General features: G+C 38.1%; 1 protein-coding gene across 4 annotated transcripts; it reads right to left on the bottom strand.

Annotated features, from left to right (window-relative positions):
* Positions 1-1,103: 1,103 nt before the first annotated feature.
* COG2 (component of oligomeric golgi complex 2) lies at positions 1,104-27,250 on the bottom strand. Of its 4 annotated transcripts, none has more exons than XM_030499434.1 (18): positions 27,045-27,250; positions 26,073-26,234; positions 25,157-25,275; positions 24,221-24,301; positions 23,503-23,606; positions 22,522-22,630; positions 20,615-20,794; positions 19,125-19,249; positions 17,697-17,823; positions 13,838-13,977; positions 10,459-10,520; positions 9,062-9,213; positions 7,800-8,000; positions 7,004-7,076; positions 5,888-6,030; positions 3,798-3,937; positions 3,126-3,306; positions 1,104-1,545 (listed from the first exon to the last, which is right to left on the bottom strand). In XM_030499434.1, the coding sequence occupies exons 3-18, from the start codon at positions 25,184-25,186 to the stop codon at positions 1,444-1,446; spliced, it is 1,950 nt and encodes a 649-aa protein (XP_030355294.1). In that variant the 5' UTR covers positions 25,187-25,275; positions 26,073-26,234; positions 27,045-27,250; the 3' UTR covers positions 1,104-1,443. The 4 variants fall into 4 exon arrangements, with proteins under 4 accessions (XP_030355294.1, XP_030355292.1, XP_030355293.1 ...); XM_030499432.1 differs by having other exon boundaries at positions 25,189-25,254; positions 27,045-27,224; XM_030499433.1 differs by having other exon boundaries at positions 25,157-25,254; positions 27,045-27,208.

A 27,250-nucleotide genomic window follows, 5' to 3' on the forward strand; every position in this document is an offset into this window, starting at 1 on the left:
CCTTGGCTGGCTGAGGATCTCCACATCACTGAATGCAACAAACAGATGTGACATCTGGCAAGCTGGCTCACTTTGCTGTTTCTTCAGCAATGAATGTGGATGCTCTCTCAATTGTGTATGTTGCCATGAACAGAAAGATGTAAGCTAACTAGGAGAGCCAAATCCTGCTCTCCATTACTCAGACCGAATCCAAGAAGAATCAACATAATTTTAAGCAGCAGTACTTTCCCCACTGTCCCCCTTTATAAAATTAATTTGAAAAGTCCTAATAATCACCTATCCTAATTGCTTCAAAAGCACAGTGATCACATAGTTGTGTCTTCTCAACTAAAATATGACCAGTTCTCCAACAGTGAGGAAGAAAAGCCTTAATGCTGTGAAAGATGTGCTCACTACAACTTCAATGCTACAGAATAGCCGTGTGCTACGGGCTCTGTATCTCTGTACTTGGAAGACTTGAATTGTCTTCAGCTCCCCCATTAAGACTCAAGCTCTCTAAATACTTCAGGAATAAATGGGTATTTTTAATTAATAAACTAGAATTCTAGTGATAAATTAATAATGATAATTAATGAACTAGAATTCTAGTGATAAATCTTTCTTTACAGGGTAAGAAAAAAAGCAGAAACCCAAAACCACAAACACAACCTTCTTTCACTCACACAGGGCATTCTCTCATTTGAAAGCCTCAGATTCACCTCCCACTGTACCCAAGTGTGTTACCTGTCCCTCACATGTAAAAGAGATGTCTATAAGCAAATCACTCTAGGTTCAAGAGAGATCTTTGTAACTAGGTTTGAAGTTACAAGAATTCAACATGTATTCAGGAAAAAAAAAAACAAAACCCCCTGAATTCCAACAGACACAAACCCACCTCCCCCCTCAAAAATTAGTAAAACAAAACCACTCAAACCTCAAACAAGAGCCAAGCATATCCTATGATGCGGGAAACCAGGTAAGTGCAAAGCAGTAACAATAAACAGCAGATTCTTATTCCTGTGAACATCATCTTTATTCCAGCAGAGCTGGAATAAAGTCCTTTGAAAGCTTTTGACAGCTGTCAATGAATGCATTTGAATTAAAAACATATTGGACATCAGAAGTTAGGAAGACAATTTATTACATATTATTTTCATCATATAAGCTCATTCTTCTACATTTTAAGATGTACAACAAAAATAAAAAACCACATTTTCTTCCACTTTTATTCTACAGTAGAAAGTTCAGAACTTCTGACTGCTTTCCATATAATGGAAAACTCTGGTAAATGCTCAGTCTTGGTGAAACAAGCCTATCTTGAAAGAAGATGCACAGATTGGCTGCTTGAGATCATTAGGAAGCACTTCATTGCTACTTTATTTGGTAAAATAAAGAAGAGTTAAATTCTCTTTTTCTCTCTTTTAGGGATATTGTTTATCTTCAATCACACGTTCTCAAAAATATCTAGGATTGTTCCACTGTAGCCTGATCCTTGGCAGTTAGAACCAGCTCTGTAAGTGCTGAAAAGCTTTTTATGCCGCTTGTTTCCAGTCCCATCTTTCGTATCTGAAAAGACACAGAACATACATTAATTTTCTTTAAAATGCCAAAAGCTCACTAATTATTCTACTTAAAACATTTAGCAAAACACATGATTTGTCCTGCATTGACATGTGGCAAAACCCCACAACTGCATACAGCGCATGCTACAAAAAAATATTTGTAGCCAACTTTGCTCACTTAAGTCTTTGCAGTTAATGTAGTGTCTTGCAGGGAAATATTTAACCATCATCTAGGCAGGTTGTAACTAAAGCCAGCTGGAAGTTGTCCAGTGAAACAGTCAGATAGAGAAATTTGGCTGTTAGTTTGCTTTTAATGCATTGATTTCAAGAGAATTTTTTTCAAACGTCAGATGAGGTTTCCGGGCAAAATTTAAAAGATAAACATGAATATATCCAAGAACAGCCAACAGCATGGTGATGAAAGCTGCAAGAGCCTATGGTTCTAGCCTTCAACTTCCTGAGGGATGAAAACAACTCTACAAATAGAGACATTGCTGCAAGTCGTTCCTTACCCAGGAAATCTACTGCTCTGACAATTAGGAAAATATGGCCATGAGAAAACTAAGCATGTACTGCAGAAGTTAAACCTGGATTCATAACAAAACCACAATGAAATGATTCTGAAAAAGGTGCTTGCTGTTGGAACTCTTTGGAATGTTCACATGTACCAAAATAGCTCCTAAATGATTATGAATAACCTACCCCAGTTCAGCTTAAATTCACTTTGCAGTGATGTTAGTGCACATGATGGGAATAAAAGAACAAAAGCCCAACCTCAGCCAAAACTTGCCAAATAATAAGATTTCCATACTTCCACCCAAATCTCCTTTAAGTCCCAAATATGTGAAAAGTATCTGCTCACACACAGGCAGACTTTATCTACCTGTTATAATACATCAACAAAATCTGCTCACAAACAAGACCAATGGCAATTGCTTGTCAGCTAATGATACAGACTTGCACTTGGAATGTTGTTTATTTCTGTATATAATTCTCAGAAATAAATTAGTACAAAACAGTATGCTTATACAATTTCATGTAGCTACTGCACACATTTCCTGGAATAGTTTCTTCTTTTATTTATTTTGTTATTTAAGGTTATTTGGCACTGAAAGGAACTTAGAGTTACTGAGAACAAATAATAAGGCTGACATCTTTAAAGCTCTTGGGAATAGACCCTTTACTATGCAGCAAGTCAAGGCTGGAAATATCCAGAGAGAAGGCAAACAAAAACAGGGCCATAAAGATGTTTCCATCAGAGCTAAGGAAGGTCCCTGCCCTCTGATTTGTCCACACAGTGTTTTTTACTTTGTGCTTCCAAGCACTAAGTAGTGCATAGTATGAAATACTAGCTTTGCATTTGTATAAGAAAGGACAGGAAAGTACGCATTGCTCAAGCAGTATATAGAATCACCAAGGTCTCAAGTCACTTGCATTATACAGATGTGAAAAAAGAAAGCAACCCCCCCAAACCACAATAACAAAGCTTTCAAGACCAAAACACTAAGTCAAGCTTCTCTTTCCTCTCTCACTCCCTTCCAAAACCATCAATAATAATAAATAAACTTGTTTCTCATAACTTACTTGCTCTCCATAATACTCAACATCTAGAGCCAGCTGCAGTCGGATTTTGTTGTCATCACTCATGCCCCCATTTGTACCAACAGGGTTTGAAGTTGCAGTTCTTCTGGCTTGCTTCAACCTTTTCAGGCTCTCTTCCATTTTCTTAACAGAACTCAGCACATCAGATACAGTTTCATAATACCTAAATTGAGGAAGATAAATGAGAAAGAAAAAAAAAATACACTTTTACAGAAAAGCCTACTTCATACACATTAATACATCACTGGCCCTGAGAAATCATTATACACATTTCAAAAGTCAAAAGAAAGTAGAACTCAGGTTTCTTGAAAATTCGCCCATTGTTCCCTGAAAATAACATGAGGTTAAAGTCTTGCATCCATTCTGAAACAACATGCAAGCTTTTAGTTCATTGTTGCATTACTAGAGCTAAACAATTTTTCAAATGCCCTATCCACAGCTCTGAGCAGAAGTCAGGTATCTGTCCCGCTTTTCATCTGCTGAATACACACCACCAGAGTATATCTGAAGAAATACACCCTGCCAAAAGAGGGGTACATTCTTGTTTTCTTCACAGTTAATTCACAATGTTTTGGGTATTTTTCCTGTGCCGATTCAATGAACACTGGAGTTCTTAATTAATGCAAACAATGTTCTGTATATGGTTCCTCTTACTTTTGTGTGCTTTCAGAGAGGGCTCCTTCCAGCCATTGATGAATCATGGGCTGCTTCAATGTACCTCTGTATTCATTCTGCAGTCGGTAGAAGGGCTTAAGAGCACTGTCAACATAAGGTGAAGCTTTAGTTGGCACCTCCTGGTAGATGACAGGGAAACAAGGTGGGGAAAAAGAACCAATAATTTACTTACTGAAAGTATCAACGCCAAATTCTAGCACATATATAAAATGCTAAGCCTGCAGCTAAGCAAAGAGATATACACTTCATTCACAACACATTAATGAAGAGGTCAGCACACATAGGAAAGACACCATCACAAAATCATTTAGTAGTGTTATACAATGCGATATAATATAGAACAAGGTTCAAAATGACCAAAGCTTTTTGAGAGATCCATGTGCCAGCTAGCCACTCCTATTATCAGGGCATGATCCTAAATGCACTTTCTGCTCATGCCAATTTCAGAGAAAGCTGAGCAGACTCAGTGTCCACCACAGACTATTATATCTATGTGAAAATACCTACTATTTCATGCTATACTTCACTAAACTGAAGACATTTTTCCTTCTGTTCCTATGCCATTCTGCTCCCTCAGTATATTTTCCAGAGGCATGCTTTTGGGATAACCAGTATCCCCTCACTATCTTCTTCTCCTCTAGTTTTGGTTGCAGAATACTTCATCTCTCCAGGCATGATCAACACATAGCTTGGGTGAACCTCATGCACTGCAAAGCAACAGAACATATCCAGGGCACACAAAATCTCAGATGCCTGAAATACATCAACAACCTCTTAAAAGTTCCAAATCCTAGAATTTGACAAAGCAAAAGAGTCTTTGCACATCCAATTCCTGCAAAGACTACCATCATGCCAAATTCTGAATTCTACTGAAAAATCAAAGTATTAGAACATAGTGAAAATAAAGTTGCCAGAACATGACTGTAACAATGTACCTTCTTTACCCAAGTCATCTCTCTGGTTTACCAGTTCGGGCTTTGCACCACATAAAGCCAGTTACACTGATGGCCAACAAAGCAACGAAGTCACACTCAGGGGGTACAAAGCTCAAGCTCACAACCTGACTGGCTTGAAGGTAGCCAGGTCCTATGACTTGGTTTTGACACAGTAAGCCCATCATATGCTTAAACATCCCATGGACAACTGAGACATGATGGCAGCCCATGAAATCACTGCACAGTTTGCTTTCAGATAACTGAACTAACCAGGGTAGGGCTGTTGAGTTTTCATCCTCCTTGGACTTACACACCTTGTTCTATTCTTTCCTTAGCTTTAAGTAAAATATTCTCTGTTAAAGACAGCACAATCAAGTTATTACATAGATGGATTTATTTAGCCTTCAGGTTGTTTCTGTTTCTGGTTGGAGAGAGAGCAAGGGGAGAATGGGAAAGAACTACGGCCTTGCCCATTTCAGCCTGCCTTTTGTGTAGTACTCTGTGGTTCCCATTACTCAAATTTCTCTCTACTGCCTGAATGATACCAAGCTAACTACCAACACGACTGTGCAGACAAACTGGCAAAGGTAAGTCACAGTATCAGCACAAGCCATGATCAGACAATTCGTTTTGGTACCATTATTTCAACATTATTTAGTTCGTTTCTCAACAAATTACTCTTTTTAGCTATTCTCATCTTCTTTCCGTGCAAGATACTTCTTGAATCAAATACAAGCAGCTAGCTCACTGGGAAGAAGTTTCTTGACATAGCAGACGGAAGCATCGTCCTTCCAAAAGCAGCCTGCCACTCAGCAGCACTGCATCTTATGGTATATGCCACGACATGAGGGGAACACATTTATTCTCATTAACCCTTTTTCTTTTGCACATCAACAGTTCTACTCCTCGCCCTTCCTTCATTGTTACCCTACCTAAAATTTTCAAAATACCATTTTTTTTTCCTTTGCAATAAGGCAAAATAGTAAATCACTAAATTACCTCAAGGTATTTAATAGGGCTCTTGACCGTCAAGCAGATATGGACAGGCCTGGAGAACTCATAAATGTACTGCCTGGTTAACATTCTTAGCAGTGGCCTTTCTGAGGCTTTTTTGTGTCTGCAACCAGCACTGACCTTATTGGTTCTCCTATATAATCTTGGAACTTCCAGTGCACTCTTCAGGTAAGCAAAGGAGGACTCACTGAGATCCTGGATAATCCTGTTATTCAAGGTAGGCACACAGGCTGATAAAGAAGTCTTTGAGTCTTCTAAGGCTCCTATTGAAGCAAAAATGCTAAAGTTTAAACTGAGCTACCCTGTCCGATCACAACATAAATTATGTGAACCCCACCATCATCCCAATTGCACTCACTAGCCTAGATAGCTGCTGGTGTCAAATACAGAATGCTTCCTAAATAAATACACACCAGCCATTTATAAGACATCAACCATTCTTTAGTCGGAAAAACAGATGGAGGGAAGGGAAAAGTAACATTGTCCAGGCTTGCCATTTTTTTTTTCAGTACCAATGCAGCAAGGAGCTTGAATCAAAAGGCTCCAACCTACCACAGAAACTGTGGTTGTGAAATTCTTGCTCACAGTATCCAAATTCCCTATGGAACGACTGCAGCATACTCAAAGTTGTGATGGACAACAGACCATCTACGGAGTGGGGGACATGCACAACTCCTACCTCTCTTATGGACTTGGACATCTACCAATAATCCCGATTTAGAGATTTAAGTGGAATTCACAGCACAGAACTTCTAGCTTTACTTGGAGACAGGGAACAGTTCACCCAACCAGCTACATGCTTGGCTTTAATCACGAAATAAAAATCAGGCTGAATGTTTCACATTAAAAAAAAAAACCAAACAAAAGGCACTTCAAACTCTCTCAGTTTTAATCAAACATTTTCCAGACTCAACATGTCAGTTCAAGATCATAGAATCATAGGATGGTTGGGTTGGAAGGGACCTTAAAGACCACCTAGTCCCAACCCCCCTGCCACAGCAGGGACACCTTCCACTAGGCCAGGTTGCTCAAAACCCCTTCCAACCTCGCCTGGCAAGAAAGTTTCTATTTAACAAGTTAAACCTAAAGCATGCTTCTTTAAGTAATAAAACCATCAGTATTTTCAATTTTTTCACTGTAAATAATGACACTGTGTGTAAAAGCTGATTCTGTTTGGTTGGCACAGTGGATTTGGGAGAAAGGGGAAGGAGACTGAATTCAGCCTCTCAGCTTTACCTGCAATACAGGACATATTCTTGAAGCCAATCATTTCAAGTTTTGGTTTAATCATTTCTAAGATGTCAGGAATCTGAACAAAAACAAAAACCAACAGATACACTCATGTTATAAACATATTTTCATTATTTTTCCTACATTCTATGTTTCCAGTGCATCAAAAGACACCTTCTTTTCTGTATTTCTACTGCATTTATGGGAAACCTGTACTAGAAGAATACCTCACAAATTACAGAAATGTCAGCCTTATTGACCAAAAAAACCACAGAAGTGATCCCTACTGGAAGTAAAATTAATGCCATACATCTCTCTTTAAGATTCTGGACCATTAGTAAAGTATAATCATGATGATAAAAACTTCTTTTCAACCTCAAAGATTAAAACCTGTAAACATTTAAAAGAGAGCATAATATTAAAGCTGAATATTGCACCACACTCCAAGTTGCAACAGAGATTTTACTAGTAAAGGTAAGACTTTGGCACAGGGACACTTTCCATCAAAAATTACCAGAAACATACTATTTTAGGTGTTAAGTCCAGCAACTACTGATAAAAAGAGTTTAAATACCCAAGGTAATTTCTCTGTAATCTGCTATTCCAAATAAACACAGAGTAGACGAATTTATTTCAGGTGACACTTCCTATGTTAAACAACTCCAGTTTTAGCATTTAAGATTAAAAAAAAAGCTTTATAGTACATTATTTTAAACTATTTCGTGTCCTTAACAAGATGCTAAACAATAACAACACAGAGATCAACAAAGACTCTTTAGTAAGTAAAGTCACAAGCACAAACCTGATCCTGGAGTTTGTCCAGATCTGCAGCAACATATACCAGCTGAGTACTAGATATAGAAGGCAATGGCTGACTTTCTGGAGAAGACCCATTCCCTTGGTCCTCACTAAGGTTGAGGCTTACAGAAGATTCCTTTCTACCAGCTGGCACAGATTTTTTGCTTTCCTTCGTGTTCTCACTGGAAATAGGCCTTACAGAAACCTGAAACATCAAATTGAGATGTGAACCCTACCAATAGTGAAGGAGTTAAAGTTGGACAAAGAGAAACAGTAATGGATGTGTAAGTTCTCAGCATGAGAATGGCACACTTACAAAGGATATTAGCATTCCTAAATTATGTTAAAAAAAGTTATTTCGAAAACAGTTTCTGGTGCACTATGGAGTTAGATGATTTTGAACAAATCTGTCAAATACATGCTTCCCTCAACTACTCTGTTTTAGCTCTGGTACTTATCAGTACTTTTCATGAGCCAATTTAGCTGAGAGAAATGAGTCACAAGAAAAGGATAAAGGAAGATCTTACTGCCGTCTTCAGCTACCTAAGGGGCATGTATAGAGAAGATGGACCCAAACTTTGGACATACTCAAAATTCTACTTGAAAAGGCTTGATCTGCATAACCTTATTTAAGATGGCCCTATTTAGAGCAGGAATTGGTACCAGATGACCTCCAGAAGTCCCTTTAAATTACAATTATTCTATCATACTTTCTATGATACACGAAACAGGGCAAACTTGTATGGCTGAGAACAGGATTAGAAGAGCAAAGCACAACCTCTCCTGCTCAGAAGCAGGGAATCACTGATGTTGAGTCAGTCGCCCCTGAAACTTACGGTTTTATAGTCTCAACACTGAGCAACTGATCTAGATTAACTTACCCCTTTTTATTTGCAGGGTTTAGTTTTCACCTGGCTCAGTTTCACAACCTGTTCACTGTATCAACGAGTGAACACACAAAAAGAACAAAAACAAGATAGTGGCTCCTTTTTTCAGTGGCAGAGGCAGCCTCAAGCATACATGGAAGTACAGCCTTGGCAACCATCAGTCAGTAACATCGCAGCAGCACTCATATTTGTGGTTAATAACGTATTTTGCAGTGGTGCTTTTTATAAAACAAACTCATTAACTGGCTGAAAGCGTTCTTATTAAAGAACATTAAGTTCTGGAAAAAAGCGCTTAAAAAGAGGTCATACTTTGTTTCAAAAGGTCTCTTGTTGATGGACATACCCAATCACCAACAGCATAAGCATGCTGTTCTCTTACCTCACCAATGAACACAGAGTAGCGCGCCAAAATCTGCAGACTAAGTTTCCACAGGCGGTGTGCTAATAACGGCAAAAACATTTGATCTGACCAGCACTTCAGAAGACTCGTCCACACCATGTGAGTGGCCAAAAGACAGTATGAGCTGCCATCTAGAAACAATCACACAAGGATCAAGTTCCTAAGCACATTTTTAAAAGATGTAAAATCAGTGTAATTGTATTACTTGAGATTAAAAAAAACAACAAAAAAAAAAAAGGTAAAAAAAGCCTTACAAAAAGACACAAAGAGGATTTATTAAGCACTGCCTGAAACAGTCTTAAAATATTAGCTCCTCATTACTTTAGATTTCAAATTCCACCAAGTTTCACTGTTGCAAAAGCAACAAATGAGAATTTGCCTGCAACAAAGGCAGGAACAGCTTAGCCAAATAATGTGCTAACAAGGTTAGCAATCCCAAGATAATTTTTGGCTGTTTTATGAAGTTTTGTTAGAAATGCTGTCCAGTCATAACAGTAATACTTCCTTAGCACTAAACTACTGCTCCTGTCACAGTTATATCTATCTGCTAGAAATATTTAATTAACACACAGTAGGAATATCCATATTTAAACCAAATACTTCTAAAGCAGTTCATGCACTAACATTTTATAGCATACAATTAGAGACCTAATGAATGTGTCTGCAAACTCCAGGCAAACACCTTGACATGGTAGGATTTATGCATTTCATCTCCATTAGGATTTTTTCTCTTCAGAGAGCATGTGTGTGTATACACATAAATACATTTATGTGACTCTTAGCTGCCTTCTTCATAAGTATTTACTCTGTTAACTGAAGTAAGCTTTTCTGATTACAGTATACTCCTAATGAATATATCATATTTTCTCCTCCACTGTAATCCTTCCTGTGCATCTGCTCATAAATCAATGTATGCTTTTGGAGCAGACACCAATATGAGAAACCAGAGCAAGCCTATACGTTGCCTATATGCTGCCAACAGATAGCCAGTTTCACCTCTACATAGTCTTAAAACAGTTAAGAAAAATATGCCCCAGTAACACAGCATAGGCTTTTGGTTGTCACTTAGAGGATGCCAAATGCCAATTTACTTCCTTCTTGCACTGAGAGGATAGTTACATAAATATGTTAAAGGCTGCTGCCAAAAGGGGTATTTTTAGGAAGTGATCACAAAGTGAACAATACTCTCATATTGCCTTCTCTATAAAAATGAAACAATTCTCTATGAACTGTTTAATAAGTTCATCAGAAAACCGAAAGCTCACGTGAATCCACTGGATGCATGTCACTACTCAATACTCAATTGACAGACAGTAGCCACTGCTACCTACATCATCATTTCCTTCACTATAGAGAAACTATTATTGCAAGTTTACCTGGTGCTTCCTCTAGCGTATCTGACAGTGCTTCTTCTAAGGCCCCTGCTATTTCTCTGAATCTGAGAGACAGAAAGATTTTAAATATTACAATTCAACAATTGCTTAAATTGATGCCTAAACATTTTTTCAATGTTTATTTCAGTATTATTTCAACATGCTATCAATGCACAGATTTTACATCTGCAATTATTTTTACCCGGCATAAATTAGGATATAAATGAGACCAGCATTCAAACACTTGAAAATGAACCTTTAACATTTCACAGGCAGATACGAAGCTGATACTTTGCAAAATTTTCAAGGTCAGAATTGCAAACATTAACAAAATGATAGCTCACAGTGTGTCAAATCTTCAGATTTTCTGAGAAGCGAAGTTTTTTTTTGTTGCGTTACTGTTTTTAAACTAAAAGTGAACAAATTATCTCACACTTGCTTTAGCTGACCTTCAGATATGTCACATGACACCAGAGGCTTCAGCTTTCTACATGTTTGTTAATGAAGAGTGGCATAAGGTTCTGCAAACAATTCTGTACCTGGTAAAAATCAATAGCTCCTCCCAGGATACCTTGACCCCCTTCGTAAAAAATTCACCCTTCAAAATAGTAAAAAAAATAAACCCTGCCTCCCCATTTTTTTAACAGTAAAGTTAATATTGAAACCTTTGACACTTTCCCATAGTTTAAGCATATTGGATAAACACCACAGCATTTCCCTCGTCTAAAAACTGCCAGGCAAGAGCTGCAGAAAATTCTTCTTTAACCAGTGTTTCCCTCTAAATGCTGAAGCAAAGCTATCATTTTAACCTCCTCTATAGAAAGCTCTGTTGTCATTGATTACCTCCTCCTTGCTTTTATGTGCATCATGTAACTACATAAGCCTTTCTATCAAATTTCCTACAGACCTGTAGGGTTCCTAGTAACTGACACTTCCAAATGAGAACGGCGGCCCACCTAGTTCTTCTTGTTCAAACTTCTAATGCATATTTAGCAACTAAACTTATTTTAGAAATAGTCGTGAAATGGCTTCAAAATCTCATTCCTGCCTATGCACCACCTCCACCGACAGAGCAGTGTCTAAGTCTTACGGTGAAAAGGATTAGAGAATGGAATTGTATTTTTAACAACATAATTTTTGCTGAATGTTTCTTACATAGGAAAAAAAATTCCCCAATGTGCAGTTCACCACAGTTCCACACTCTGTTGTACTGACATAATTTAAGGAATGGCAAGGGAAAGAGTTCCTGGAGCTGTTTGAGCCAGCACTGCTACAGAAGAAATGCCTGTACATCTATCTGTTCCTCAAAGGATCATTTGTAAAGGCTTTAGGGAGGGCTGGTTGTTATGTGTAATTTCTGTACGTGAATAAAGAAAAAACCCTGAAAAAAAGAAAAACTCAGCTATCTTAACTACAAATGGCATAGTGTGAGATAATAGAACCATAGAATGGTTTGGGTTGGAAGCGACCTTAAAGATTATCTCATTCCAAACCCCCTGCCATGGGCAGGGAATAATACTTCAATGGAAATCCTGTATGACTTAAGGATATTAACATACATTAAAGAAAAAGCTTCCTTGAGAGATATATATAACAAATATGTTGCATTATTTTTACAGTTGTGCACTGAAGAATTCATGGGTACTTCTTAAAGTTAGCCGATTATTCCAGTATACAGGAATAATTGGTGAAAAATAAACCAGATGCTGTTATTCAACCATTTATTGAAATAGTGAATTATTTAGATTTACAGTAATCCTGGATTAAAGAAAAAATATTTTTTTAAAAGTTTTTTTAATCAGTCAAAGCTCAAAATACCTAATGGGAAAGAACATTTTTGAACAGAAAGAATATGCTGAAGGTCCATTTCAATTTTATGAGCAAGAATATCAAAGTTTGATCAAGTGGTCACTTATCAGAAAAGTTGCAAACAAAACGTTTCAAACAAAAAGGGCAGGCTCACACACCTATTAATGATATACATCTGTTAAAAGGTTCATAATGGCTACAGTTCCATAGACACTTTCTGTCTGTGCACTCAGCCCTGCTACTGTAGTGAGTACTCCCGCCCCTTCCCTTGGGCCAGCACAAATATTTGTACAGTTAAGTGGTTTGGAGAAATTGACTGGAGTTGAACATCAGCCTTTTTTTGCCCAGAGTAACAGATCTTCCCATCAGTTCAGTACACAGCTGAAGGAACAAACATGCAAGCAAAAAACCAAACCAGAATGTCAGAGCCTGGGCCTAACATTTCACAAAACGCAACGGAACACCAAAACACCAAGACTCTGCTCGTAGCCCCATGCTCCGGTCACTCATATTAGTTCCAGCACTCCTAAGATTCCTGGATGGAATTTTTCAGCAATAATGCAAATTTATCCTGGATTAAAGATACCGGATAAATGTGGCTATGGTTGTACTGTTATTGCCAGTTACAGTCATGCAATAAAAAAATGCCAAGTTAAAAATAAGCACATCAATTTCTCTCCCCTCTCTTTCGGAAATTCTACCCTTTTTTTAGAGAGACCCTCAGAAGGCTTTGGACCAAGAGAGATCACACACAGCACACTTAGGCCATAGCAGACTTCATCAACAGTTCTCTCTTTCTTGCCTGAAGACTTGCTATCCAGCCCTAAAATCAGATGTGCAGACTACACTTTCTAAAAATACGGGTTTATATTCTGTTCTGTTCATTAACATTCTAGCATTACTAGAATTAAAACGGGGCTTTCTTGGGTTTCTCTGCTCTCTTCTAGCTGCAAGCTCTGTAAAAGGTAATGCTACAGGTACATCAGACTTGCTGGAAAAGTAAGCTAAAACTTATTACTTAACTCCTCAGGAAAACGAAATAGTAAGGGGAATCTTTGGGAAGGCCATGTTACAATACCTAGCACTTTACAGAGTACATCCTGTGAGACACAAAGAATGTCGGAAACATTCTAGATGTGCAAAAGCTGTAAGCTGTCAAGTCCTTTAATTCTATATTTCTAAGAAGAAAGACTTCTTCCCTCACAATAAGTATTCCTCCAGATTTGCGCAAGTGGCATCCTTCAACATACAGTTTAGTTCCAGGGATGCTGGCGAAAAAAGATTTGAAACAAAATTTCAAGACTTATCTACATCTGTTCCTGAATGTCTTATGAGTAGTGTATCAAAATCAGTGTAACAACACAGTACATATTGAAGAGCAGCTGGTTGTGATTTGCTCAATTACCAAAAGATGTATAAAACAGTTACTTGACTAATTAAATTCTTGACTAGTTTGACTTCTATAATTTGCTGACATAGAAAACTTTGAACTATGAGATCTGACCCTAAGCCAGATCATTTCACTGTAACTGAATTTTACTTTATAGAGTGAACAAAAAAATCATATACTAACCTTATTTGAAAATATACAGGCAAATTCCATTTGTTATTAAAGCTGTGGTAAGATGGGTGAGCTCTTAACCGTTTCACACTGGCCTGGGAGCCACACTGTCGTTCAAATTTCCGTACAAAATCCATACTAGTAGTGTACTTCTGCAGAAGGAGAACATTCTGACGTGAGCATTCTGATCACACACTGGGTCCCAGCAGACAAGGCAGGCCCGCACGCATCCAGCAGAACTTTTGTATTACACTACAGTTAATCCCACTTCAGAATGGGCTGACACTAACCCCATTGCCCAATTATACAAGGCTAAAATCCTGGATTGCAGTGAAACCAAAACAAATTAACTAGTAGTTCTTATTCTGTGATAAGAAAAGCCAGTGCAGGACACTTCTAAAAAGCATAAAATTGTCCAAGTACCCTGAACAAGCAGAACTGATCAGAGAGATGTATGACTGTTTCTGAGCTCAGCCACTGGAGTGGAACAACAGTGTTGCACAGTACTAAGAACAGAGTCAGTCACAGGAGATAATAGGTATACAACAAACAGAAATAATCAGGAATGAATCCCAAAGTAAACATAAACAAATAAACATGAGAATGAAAGCCTATTTTTTTGTTATATGGGACCTGTATTACAGGAATTTTTAGACCTCTTTGCCTAAAATTACATTTTGCAAATACCAAATATTTGTAGAAGAACTTCAATTTCAGATAAACTAACTTTATCCACTGTATACTTCTAATAAGATGTTTACAAATAGTGTTAAGTCAGTTGCAAGCAAAGAGAGATTATAATAATACGCAAATGCACTGTGTGCTTACTCTCAACAGTAACTTATCAACACTCTGAAAATAAAGAAATAATGAATTAAATCACAGACAAAGCAGAAAGCCAAGAACACAAAGGCTATGTAAATCAATTTAAAATCAAAATACAGCTAAAATCTACCTCTGCGAAATGAAAACGTTTGACTTATGTGCAAGTTTCTTTTAAAAAACACCCAAAACAACCAAAAGCAGCCCTAAAATCTATGGTACGTGCTCAATAAGCCACTGTGAATTAATGAAATAAGCCTGACTGAATCTCCTGGTGCTTCTGACTTAACTGCAGTAAAAACAGCAACAGGGCAGCAAGGCTTTTCCCACAATCCAGAGCACTACATGAGTGATTTTGCTTCTTACAAAGCAGCGAAACATTCTCAGTAAAAGCTCCTGAGTTGCTGCTTACAGGTTCTGCTCTCAGAAACTCCTGTGGCTACACGAGACGCACTGACATAGGCTTTTGTGTTGTGTTTGTCAGCAAGTTCCTAACTTCGTTAAAGGTATAATTTAAGCATATTTTTCTTGTGACATGGCAGTTTCAGTGTGTTAAGACAGTTCAGTGCGTCAAGACAGTATTCTGAAAATTGCACACAAAAGCTTTTCTCCCAAAGTGGTTGTATTTATAACACAATGGAACCATAAAAGGTATGGGAGTTAAATCCAGAATGAATGACAGATTAGTGCTCTTTCAGGCCTCTTTTCTCACATGTTAAACCCAGCAATGTAAAAAGACAAACAAGCTGTTAATGCTCTGCTACCTTAAGTATTAGCCAGCGATATAAACCAGAACACTCTTAAAAGACCTATCACGCACGTTCAAAATAGAAGACAACTCAAGAGACATTTATCAAGTTATTGATAACATTATATCCAAGAGAGGGACCTAACTGCAGGACTCATCCCCATTTCAGCTTCTAGGGTAGAACTGTTGACTTCAAGAGAAGCTAAAGTGGAAAACAAAATGGAGCAATTTTCAAACAGAGGAATCTAAACTTAAACAATCTCAAATTAATGTTTAGGGATAAAAGAGGTATTCTTTTCACATACCCTGTAAATCTACAAATCTGACTCAGAAATAAGGGCATAACAACATGAAACAATTTTAAGAAAAACCCTACATAAGTAAATGGTGCATGTATTTTAACATACATGCTTACACTGCCAGTCCAATTTTTACAGGATTTAAAAAAATATATTTTTCTATTCCCCTTCTCTACATCTAAAAACCTCCTAAAAGATCATACTGCATATTCAAACTTTTCAGAATTAACTGTGTGTGTGTATATATATATACACACACACATATGCAAACAAACCTGGAAAAAATACACTTACTGTCTCAAATCTGTGTCGCATTACTTGGCTTATCAGCAGTGCAGAGACTATTTTAATGGTTGTTTTTCCCCCTCTTATTTCAGAACTATCAGTCTTTAGACATTTTTACACTTGGCATGTCAACTTCCTATTGATTTTTAGGTAAAAAATTCTAATGATTTAGATTCTGAGTCACTTAAGTAGTCAAAAGCAGTCTGGAAACTACTTTAGACCTCCTACGTGGTTTACTTGAAAGTCATGTGGGGATGCTGGGGTTTTATGTTTGTTTGTTTGTTTAATAAACCCAATGTCATTGCTGGTCAATATCAGTGTAATATAAGATGACAGCCTTTAAAAAATAATTCATCTAAAACGACAAACCCAGCTCTTCTGCAGATAAAATACATTCTTGTGTAAACCAAAGAGCAGAGACAACAAAAGCCCAGCATGGCTCACAATTTGCAGTATGCAGGGCATTAGGTGAAAGCTTGAAGAGTGACTGAAACTGTATGGGAAACATAGTATTCTCACCAGCAGGGGGAACATCCTACAGTGTGTCATTTGCATGGCATCACCACAACTTTCTTCAACACCCATTTCATTTGCTTCTTACTCAGAGCCTGCCCTGCAAACATTCACTGTCATGCCTGCCTGCCTTCAATTATTCAACATATCTGTATGAAAAAGATCTTAAATTCCAAGACAAATATAAGTATTTAGGTAAAAGCAGTTTTGCAAGAACACAGGAAGAATCATCAGAAACCTTCACCAGCAATCTAATATTTCTCCAAGTCATCTGTTCTGATCTGCCTATTTTGCCTTCCTTCACACAGCTTTTTCACTGCCTGCCATCTCCATCTTGAAAATAAAAGGTTTCACACTAATCATGAGTCAAGCTGCAAGTTAAAAAAAGAAAAAAAAAGATCATATTTCAGCAATCCTGGTTAAATATAGACAGACAGGACATGAAGAAGAGCATAAAGCTCCTATTTTCTGCTTGTGATATACTAATCAAGCACTGCCAGAGCCAATCGTCATACTAAACCAAGAAATCTGTTTCAACATTAGTAAAAGATGATCTTTTAGAGTCAGAGCAGCACTGCCAATGATGAAAATATAAGAGTGACAAGTAGTTTAATTTTATAATGTAAGCTGGCTTCATGATTAATTGCGATACCAGAGAAAAATACATCTTTTATGTTCTAAACCTGATCACACTTCCTCCAAATATTTTTGTTTCTATTAGTTGACTTGTGTTTCTAATCACAACATAATCTGCAGTACTGAAAGAGAGCAAAAACTAAAACGAGCAAGTGAAACAATTTTTTTAAACCAACCACAGTATAGAGCAAGCTGTAACTCAGGTATTGAATTCCCATGACAGCCTTTTCTATACAGAAGTCCTAGTCTTGGGCGAACACTGGAGTTGTCCCCTTGCACCTTCACTTACATTGCAATTCTACAACTAAGAAGCAACATCTACTCCTAAAACAAACGCTAAGACCAAATTCACATGATTAATGGCTTCAAATAACTTCTGTATGAGCTTTCCTGACAAATTTTGGGGGAGAATTGATTTCTATGAAAATTAAATCAAGTGATTTGAGATAACCTCATGCAACAACATGAATTTACACAAAAGCAGCAAGGAAAAAAACCCTAGAGAACATAACTCATTCAATTCTTGTATATGTCAAAGGAATCACAAATGGAAAAGAAAATTAATTACCTCATGAAACACATCTGGGTTTCCAGGGTTAAACAGTGATGGTAATTTCTCTTCTAAACCATGTACTATTTCCGGCCACACGGAATTCACTAAAAAATCATACCCAGGAACAATATCTGCTTTTTCACTGAAATAAAATTGCAATTATTCCATGGTTGTATTTTACCATCAGCCTTCTATGTGAAGGTAGGATTAACTAAAAAGACATGCACTGCATTAGATGAGATGCAATTAAGTTTTTCTACGTAGGTATGCTAATTCCCTTAAATTATTCTTCCTTTGAGGTTTCCTATCCAATCCCACAGTCTCAGCAAATGCAAAGTATTTTTTATAACTCTCAAAGTGTTTAAAATCTTATCAGTTATATATTTTGCAAGTGTGTTCTGGAAGATTATTACATTTCAGCTGAAAACTCCTACTATTCTTACTTGTATATTTCAAGTTTTAACAACTCCAAAGAGGTACCAAGTACTATGCAATGCAACTATTGCAATGGAAAGAAGCAGAACTTCTTCATAATTGTTCCACCCTGTATTTATACATGACATAGCGCTTCGAAGCAAAAGATTAAAAGCTACCTTGATTAGGAAAATCTATAAATTGAGAGCAGAAGAGATACAAGCATTTAATTCCAGTTCAGTACATCCCAGTACAAAGCAAAAACATTCCATTATTAAGAAGAAAGATTACAACTTGCTGAGGGATTAAAAGAATTGAAATGTTAGTAAAACTTAAGAGTCATAAAAAGCTCAGCAATGGATGACTAATTAGAAAAAGTAATTCTGCAGTTCTCAGAGACTACATCCATAGTTCTGCTAATTACAGCAGTCTACTATATTAACCAGCCTGCAAACAGATGAATAAATGGATACAATTCAGTAGACCTGAATTATTTAAACCTCAAAACAGCCAATTTAATTGCATAAGGAATTAAGCATTTTAGAGAAGACACTGAAAACACAGATCAATTAAACCTGTAGTTCTAGTACATGCAAAAAATCAGCAACTCTCTGGGGATCATCACCACTTTTCTGATGTGCACTAACAACCCAGTAACATTTGAACTTATGTTTTTTAATAGCTTTATTATGCCTTTCTCCTTGGATGAAGCGTACAATCATATTTCATGGATTCAAAAAAACAACGTATCTGACATATTGTATTATGAACAGTACTAAATTCTACTACTGAAACAAAGGATTCTCTTTCCCTCCTCTGAAGGTCTGGGCCACAGCACCTGGAAGGTCTGTTCAGTGTTCTGGTTTGAAAAAGATACAGATGTGAGCCAGAAATCAAACCTGATTATGAATCTTCAGGAAAGGCCAGATAGGTGGCTTGCACATCAAAGGTAATTATGCACAGCATTTTGAAAGTGTATGATACTTACTGTAACTTTAATGCAATCGAAAGAAACCACAAGATACTTACCTCGAAATAGCTCCCCCTGTTACTTCACGCAAGAGACGGCAATGATGAGGAACAAACTCCAATAGTCTATTGTACATAGACTGAAGGCCATTAGGATGAGATTGAACATACTGTTCCACAATCACCTGCCAGGAAGAGTTCAATGTTAAATGCCAGAAAAGTGAACATAAAATACTGTAATGCAAGTCGACTCCCTCAAAACTCCTACCACTATAACCCAAACATAGGGATAGTGAGTATATTACATTTTTATATTACAGTTTCCAAGTATAACTTGCCAGCTTGAATTATTACTTCCTTTAATGCAGCACCCTAGCTGGGAAGATTGGCCCCAAAAATGGGAATGAGTTCCTTGCTTTTAAATGTCAGTCTGGTTCCCCACCCACTTCACACATCACTGACACCTGAAGCAGTCTGTGAAATTAAACGGATGACTGGGAAAATCTAATCGAACCTCAAAATAAAGTCATAAATCTCTTCTAAATTTAGAGGTGGTTGGTTCAATCCCAAACGCAGGTAAGCCAATAGCCAAGAATCTTTTGTGAAAATGCTAAGCCTTTAATGCAGCTAGCAAAGTAGTCTGCCTAAACTGTACCTCATATCCAGTGAAAACAGACAATTGCTGCCATAAAGAGAAGGCAGACAGTAGTTGGACACTACAAGAAGAGAACAATAGCTTATATTTCTTAGTATTCTTCTACCTGTCTGAACACTTTTGTCTCTTGCTACATAAAGAAGCAGAATGTTGCAGAAGTGGGGAAAGAATAGGTACTGAGAAAAGTGAGGGGGGAAGATGACCTGTCCCCCACTAGAGCAGTTGCTACAGCATTAGCAAGCACCCAAAGGAAGTTTGTCCTTAAAGGGAGGACAACCACCAGTTGACTCCCTCTCCCATCCAAAGCCAGGAGCTAGTTTTGCTTTGTTAATCTGTATGCATACAAAACAAAACCAGGAAAATTTTAAATGCTTCATTCCCAGCGGCAGAAAAGAAACATCCTACTGACAACAACATACCACTTGGGCAGCATCAGACATACTGGTTTTTCACAGGGAACAGCTAGAAACTGTAGAAACTGCTTCTTCAGACAATGGGAAGAAAAGGACATTGCACTAAGAACTATTTTTGCTGCATTCGCTTGCTAGTGAGCCAGCCATGGAGAAATGCAAGCCCCAGATCTGGTCCAATTCCCACAGATGCACCCTCGTCCAGAATAAATTGGATTTTACTCCAGTCATATGATTGGTTTAAGGTTTGTTTTTTGGACTCCTTGGCCCAAAAAAAAAACAAAAACCAACCAACCACAGGTAAGAAAGAGAATCCCTTTTTTCTTAAATAGCAACAACAAACATTGACATTGTGTTGCAGCTCAGTTCTCCTGCTCTCTCCTCAAAGGAATTTTGAAGCTGATGATGAAAGCAGGAGTTTAACAGGAAAAATAAGCACGTCTGCAAATCAATTAATTTTCTTACGATTCATGATTTTATCTTACCTCATCTATATAAGGTTTTACAAGCACTTGACCAACTAAAGCCTCTGCATCCCGTGTTTTGTCAATTGTTGCATAAGTGCGAAGACAGTGACGTATTATGTCAACATTTGAAGTCTGAAGGCCCTCCAAGAGCAGCCCTTCCAGAGACTGCTGCAACATAGCTGTTATTCCAGCTATACGCTATGAAGAGAAACAAATACAGTAATAAAAAACAAAGCCTTGTCATTATTGCTGAAGTAAATTCTTCCAGAAATACCTCAGTTCGCTATTTTCATTTGAAAGGTGCACAAGTTTTATTAAGCGTCAGCAATAAATGAACATTAACACAAGCTCAGTGGGTTACTGATACTATTTAACACAGTATTTATTAGAATAAGGTTAAAAGGCAAGTATTTTCCTCTGTATGTTGCAAACTATGTTTTAACTTATCTAAGGTGCCCTTTACCTGGAAAACTTGATAACTGTTCCTTGTTCAACTGAACCACTATGTGTGACAATACACAATAGCTTTACAGTAGGCCACTGGGATAACAACTGTAGCATTTATCCCTTACTGTCAAAACCTGACAGTGTGTTCCCAGCACTACTTGTCAAATTACTGCAAACCAAAGACATCGAGTGACACTGGCACAAAAAAAATGACATGTCATTAGATTCCTTCTGGCTTCTGCAAAACAGCTGCTTCAGTCAACATACATTCTTTTTGCTAACCCTTTTTCCAGATCTCCTGCTACATCTCTTCCACTAGATCCAACTCCTTGCTACCCTACCTGCAGATATACTCCTAGCCCATGATGGTCCTTACATCTCTGTATCTGAAGCAAGTTCAGCAACACACATTAGCAGTCACAGTTGAACTACCAATTTAACCAGTCAAAATTATTCTCTGCCCTTTTCCATGCTGTTGTGTCCATCCATCCTAAAATAATTCCACAGAATTTGTTCCAAACACGCCAAGTCAGTAACCCAAATGCTGACTAGTCATGAAACGTATGATCTGATGACCTTAGCAACACAAAGTACAGGACAGAACTCCTGGCAAGCACCATTAAGGAAGCCACACGACAAAGTAACAAAGGTTCTCGCACCATGAATACTACTTTGTTGCTCACACTTACTCCTGTTATTATCCACGTCTGATAACCCAGTGGCCAGAATGGTCTTGTAAACTGTCCATGAATCAACATAGTACCATGGAAGTCTTGAGCTGAAACATGTTTATATTGCCAATAGCACATGTACATAATGAAAAAATGGAACTATGAACTACCTCACTAGCTCAAAGGCCATCAAGAATGCCAACTCCATGCTAATCTGCTAAAAGCATTACCCCATCTCCATAATATCTACCTTTCAGCACAAGTTTTCATTTGTTTCCTCTTCCCAATGAACGGATAGAAGAAAAAAAACCAGCAAAACATCAATTCATCTGTGACAGTAGTTACCACAAACAGAATATTAGAGAGATTAGTGTACCAGGCTGAAGAGCCAGAGTTTGGCAATAAATTTCACCAAAAGACAAATTCGAATATATTCCAGCCAGTAACTCTGTAGGAATATTCTATTTATATTCTGACACGTACAGTGCAGCTAACAAAACCAGCGTAAATCTCTGTAACTAGGCCTCAATATCATTAGACAGGCAAACTGCAAGATACATTAGGCTGAGAAAAATCTGTCATATTTCCTGCTCTTATTCTAAGTAATTTGTCCTAAAGTTAGGAAATAAAGTCTAAACCCTCAGAAGAAGCAATACGTCTACTTGACTGATAAAAATTACCTCTTGAAACCCATTTTCACCCATAAGTTAATTCAATAAAACACTGTCAAAACATGCATTTGTCTTTCAATTATATTGGTTTGGCTTGACCCTGCAAGTGCTAAGTTGGCTACCATGCAATACTTACTGGCCTCACTTTGTCCAAAAGGGGCATTCCTTTGCTTTGTACTGCGTGAAATTGTAGTTGATTAAATTCTGTGGCAATTCTCTCCAAAACCTGTCCTGTTAAAAGTGGGCTAGAAAAGAGATGATACAAAATGGAATACATAGTCAGATTCTGGAATGTCTGGAATCCTGATAGGTACTACTACAATTACTGCAATCATGTAATAATAATCTGGAACAGACAACATGACTAGAGTTGTTTTGGAGCTACTAAGGTATGAAGTGGGTGAACCAAAGGTGAGAGTAACATAAGATCTTGCCTCAGCATGAAGCACTGTCTTCTATATGGCAGTGCTGTTTATTGTCACATGAAAAGTCAGTCTTACAGAGCTCAGAAACTGCAGTAAGAGTTCTTTACCATCCAGATTTGTTTCTTATTTCCCCTTTCTGTCATGTGACAGCTATCTCTAAAGAAGCAGTCCTACCCTTCTTTCCCTGAAGTTGGTAAAAACGCAACTTGTGAGTCCGTTGGAATTTGTCAGAAACCTCCCTTGTAGCAGCAGTTTTACATGTGTGGCTTGCCTGCCTTAGCCTATTCTTGCAGCAATCCTTTCAGTTATATATAAGCAGGGAAAACAAGAAAAGCTATTTCCCATTTTACTTCAAAATGATATTGGAATAAAATGTAGTGTAGAGAGTATTTCAGACATGACAGGATTAGTGACTTCCAAGAAAAAAAAAGTAAATTATTGCATGCAACTTCAAAAAGCACATTTACTGAAAGCACTGCAATTCAGATCTTTGGAGGCTGAGTTACATGTTGTGCAACTGACCGGTTTACAGAAGACAAACTCCAAAAATACTAAAATAACAGTCACTTACTCCATCAGCGTTACATTTCTAAAAATGTATCCTAATGCTTGTAAACTCATCTACAGTAATACCATGAAATGAAGTTAGTCCCATCAGTTACAAACAAAACTGAGTATTACATATTTTTTACCTGTTTCCCTCTAATGAGGACAATTCTTTACTGCCTTGGGAATGTAGAATCTTCTCAATTTTCTCAACAGACTGAATAACATGAACAAGTCTCAGGACACACATCTGTAATTGAAGAAAAATTTTTCATGGCTGACCCCAATCCCAATTTACATTATCTAATGACCCTGAAGATATTTTGGATAGTTTTTTTAGGTTGGTTTGTTTGGGGTTTTTTTTTACTGATGTAAGTTTTCTCCCTTCATCTTACTACTTGAGCCATGTCTCAGTTGAAGTACTGCTCATGTAAGTCCATAAAACCCCACAGACACATTTTTGTCACAGGCACAGATGTTCTTATCCCTGATATTTTCCCAAGTTCAGCACAAAGACAAATGCTAATGTGTCCCCCCATATAAAAATTAAAATTACAGTATTTCAATGACACTCATAATAAGCAAGTTTATATACTACTACACAGAGAAACACAAGCAACTATAGTAGAAACAAAAGCCAACCAAATAAAAAAAAATGAATATTTTTGGCAAATAAAGTTAAATATTTATGCTCAATTAAACACTGTAAAAAAATAAAGTTTGCCAACCAGAATGTCAATAACTATTTTTACAGGTACAAAATCCTGCACAGGGACAGCCTAGAACTTTTTACATTTTCTCTTCTCTGGGTTAGTGGAAAACCAAAGTCATCCTAAGGAGCATCTTTTAAAAGTAATAATTTACCTTTTTTCTTCTAATATCTTCTTGTTTAGCCATCTGGTCATCTACTGCCTGAATTCCTTCACTGACACATGACTTAAGACTCTGTGAGAGAGAAAGTCATTATGTAAAAGGTCACTTTTCACTTTAGGCTTAAAAAAGCCTCAACTCAAAAATCTCAACTTAAAACAGGAGAAGGATTACTAGGAATACAGGAGTAATAAAAGCTACAGCACATCCACTGCCCCCTACATGAAAAAGCCAGAAATAAGACTGGATAACTGAAAATATAACCTACTCCTTAAGTACTGCCACCGGAAGTTTCATTATTTTGACCAGAAGTGTTCTTACTGAGAACAAACCACCTTTCACTCAGAAACAGACAATAAAACCAATATGATGTCTTGAAACTGAAGACAGAAGTCAGATTTAAGTTGCATTTTTCCTGTAATAAAAATTTCTCTATAGTAACTGAACCTATTGTCTGTTTTAGGCATCAAGGCTGTGATATTTTGAAGGCACATTTATGCAGCAAACATCCCTCTGAACTGACTGCCAAGGTGATCAAAAATTGCTCTCTGCTAAATACCAAGCCACTGTGGAAGAAACAGAATGAGACCCGCCTTCAAGAGGGTGATCTTCTATGGTTAAACCACAGGACTGAGGAAGAAAAAAGTCCTTAAAGGACCTCTGTTGCTTCTGAGTTACCTATTACTCAAACATTGAAACAGTATCAGTATTTCACCATAGACTTGTCTTGCAAGAGTCCATTCATTTATCACGTTTAAGTAATCTTTTATATCTTTATCAAAATGTAAATTTACTGCTACTACAACTGTTTGAAAACACAATGCTTCTCCTACTACCATTCTAAGACATTAATTTTCAAGTTACTTATAATAACTAGTGACATAAGTAAACAACATTCTGTACAACATATGAAAATGAGCTGAAGTTTACCAAGCTGCGTACAATGATCGTTTTGAGCATACCATAACTTCTTCCCTTAACTGTCCCAGGGGTACTGAAAGCTGATTAAGAGCCTTGTCCATGCCAACCTGAAGAAATTACCACAAAAACTTTTATGACTTTTTTTATAAGTTCATATGTGAATTACTGGCAAAGAAATTACTTTATAGATACTAAAAGAGAACTGACAAAAGATACCTCCCTTTATAGTCTCCAATTTTAAATGCAATGCAAAAATACGTTACTTCACATATAGACATATCAGGCTGCTTGTCACACAAAGCCAAAAAAAAAAAAAAACCCAAAAAAACCCAAAGAAGATCTTGACCTGTGGAAATTTTTCTTCCCATAAAAATGGTAAATCTCAGTTTTTGAACCTGTATAATTCGATCCTGGACAAATCAGAGTGAAAGAGCAGGAGACACATGGGGCAAGACACTTTAATATGAAAATTATTACGAGTTTTAGTCAAGTACGTTGTTGTGTTTTTTTGTTGTTTTACTTTGGTTTTCTTACGATATACTGACTGTACAGTAAGTTTAAAAACTTCTAGAAGAATCCTTCAGAATGGCCTTACTTGTATCATTGCTATCCTATTTTAATGATTTATTTCCTTCAATTTTACAACTACTGGCAGTTTGAAAAAAAAAAGTTGCCTGGAGTCTAACTTCCTAGTGAATGAGTTTTTCAAGACAAAAAGCACACATTTATTACAGACCAACAGCAATTCTGTACAATAGCTAAATTCTACAGGAACTGTCTTTCAGTTTCTCTCAGGGTGTCACAAGGGGTCACAGTTTAAGATGACAGTGCTAAAATAAAAGCCACATACTTGTCATATGAAAAATAAAAATCCTACAAAACTACATTAAGTCTGAACTGCACAGTACAATTTAATAACACTTACTAGATTTGTTGAGAGATTAACAAAATCTGCATAGTCCTTATTTATGAGTTCTACCATAGCAGTTTTAAGGAGTTTGTAATAGAGCTCCAGATCCTCTCTGAGCTCTTCCAACTGCACACGCTTCCTGCAGTCTGATACAAAGTGATCAACGTCAAAATCCGGCTGAAAATGAAACAGGAAAGAGACAAGGATGTAAGCAAAAAGTTCAAACCAGGAACACACCCCTCCCCACCTCCAAAATAAAGTATTCCGTATGCCAGAGAGCTGACCAAATCAAAGCTTGGGGAGGGGGAGCAGGAAGGGGGGGACAAAAAGGCTACTTAAAAAAGTAGTTTTAAATGTTCCAAAATCTTGGTCTTTAATCCCCACAGCACACACGTCGTAAGTCACAGTACCTAAAAGACTAGCTCTCCAAAACGCAGGATTGTATATTCCTTGTCTACACTTAAAAAAAAAAAACAAATAAGTGACTAAGTACAGTATTAAGAACTACTTCAAGCTCTCCACGCAATGAGGCCCGAACGCCGGTTATCAGTCTACCTGCAACTTGGCTTCAAAGCACGCAGAGGAGGAAGCCGGAGGTGACCCGCAGCACCCGGCCCGGCACAGAGGCACTCAGGCCACCCCGTGCAACTGCGCTGCTGTCCGCTCGGACAGGCCTCTCCTGCCCTCCCCTCCCGTCCCCTCTCCTCCCGCCGCCCCGCCGCTCAGGCTCCTGTTCAACCTGGCAGAGGCAAGTCCTGCCCGGCACAACTACAGGGGTACAAGCCGCCTGGCCTTGCAAACGGACCCCCTGCACTGACACAGCGCTTCTCCGGGGTCTCAGCCCGGGGAAAGAGCCGTGGCGGAGCTAAAAGGGCTCAACCAAGGCTCCGGCCCCCCCCCACCCCGCAGGGAACCCGCCACCCCCCTCCTCAGGAGGCCCCTCGGGGCACCCCCGGCCGCCAGCACCCTCCCGCAGCCCCCAAACACCTTCATGAACTCGTCCTTGTCAAAGCAGAGGTTCTCGGGGCCCCGCGGCAGGCTCATCTTCTTCGCCTCCATGACCGGGCCCGTCCCCGCAGTCCCACGGCGGCGGCAGGACCGGCCGCTGCCGCAGCGCCGCCTCCTCCGCCAGCACGGCACCGGCGGGGCAGGCCCCGGCCTGCGCCAAGAGAGGCGCAGCGGCCGCCCGCCGC

Source organism: Strigops habroptila, chromosome 10 (genome assembly GCF_004027225.2).
Source record: "Strigops habroptila isolate Jane chromosome 10, bStrHab1.2.pri, whole genome shotgun sequence".
Lineage (NCBI taxonomy): Eukaryota > Metazoa > Chordata > Aves > Psittaciformes > Psittacidae > Strigops > Strigops habroptila.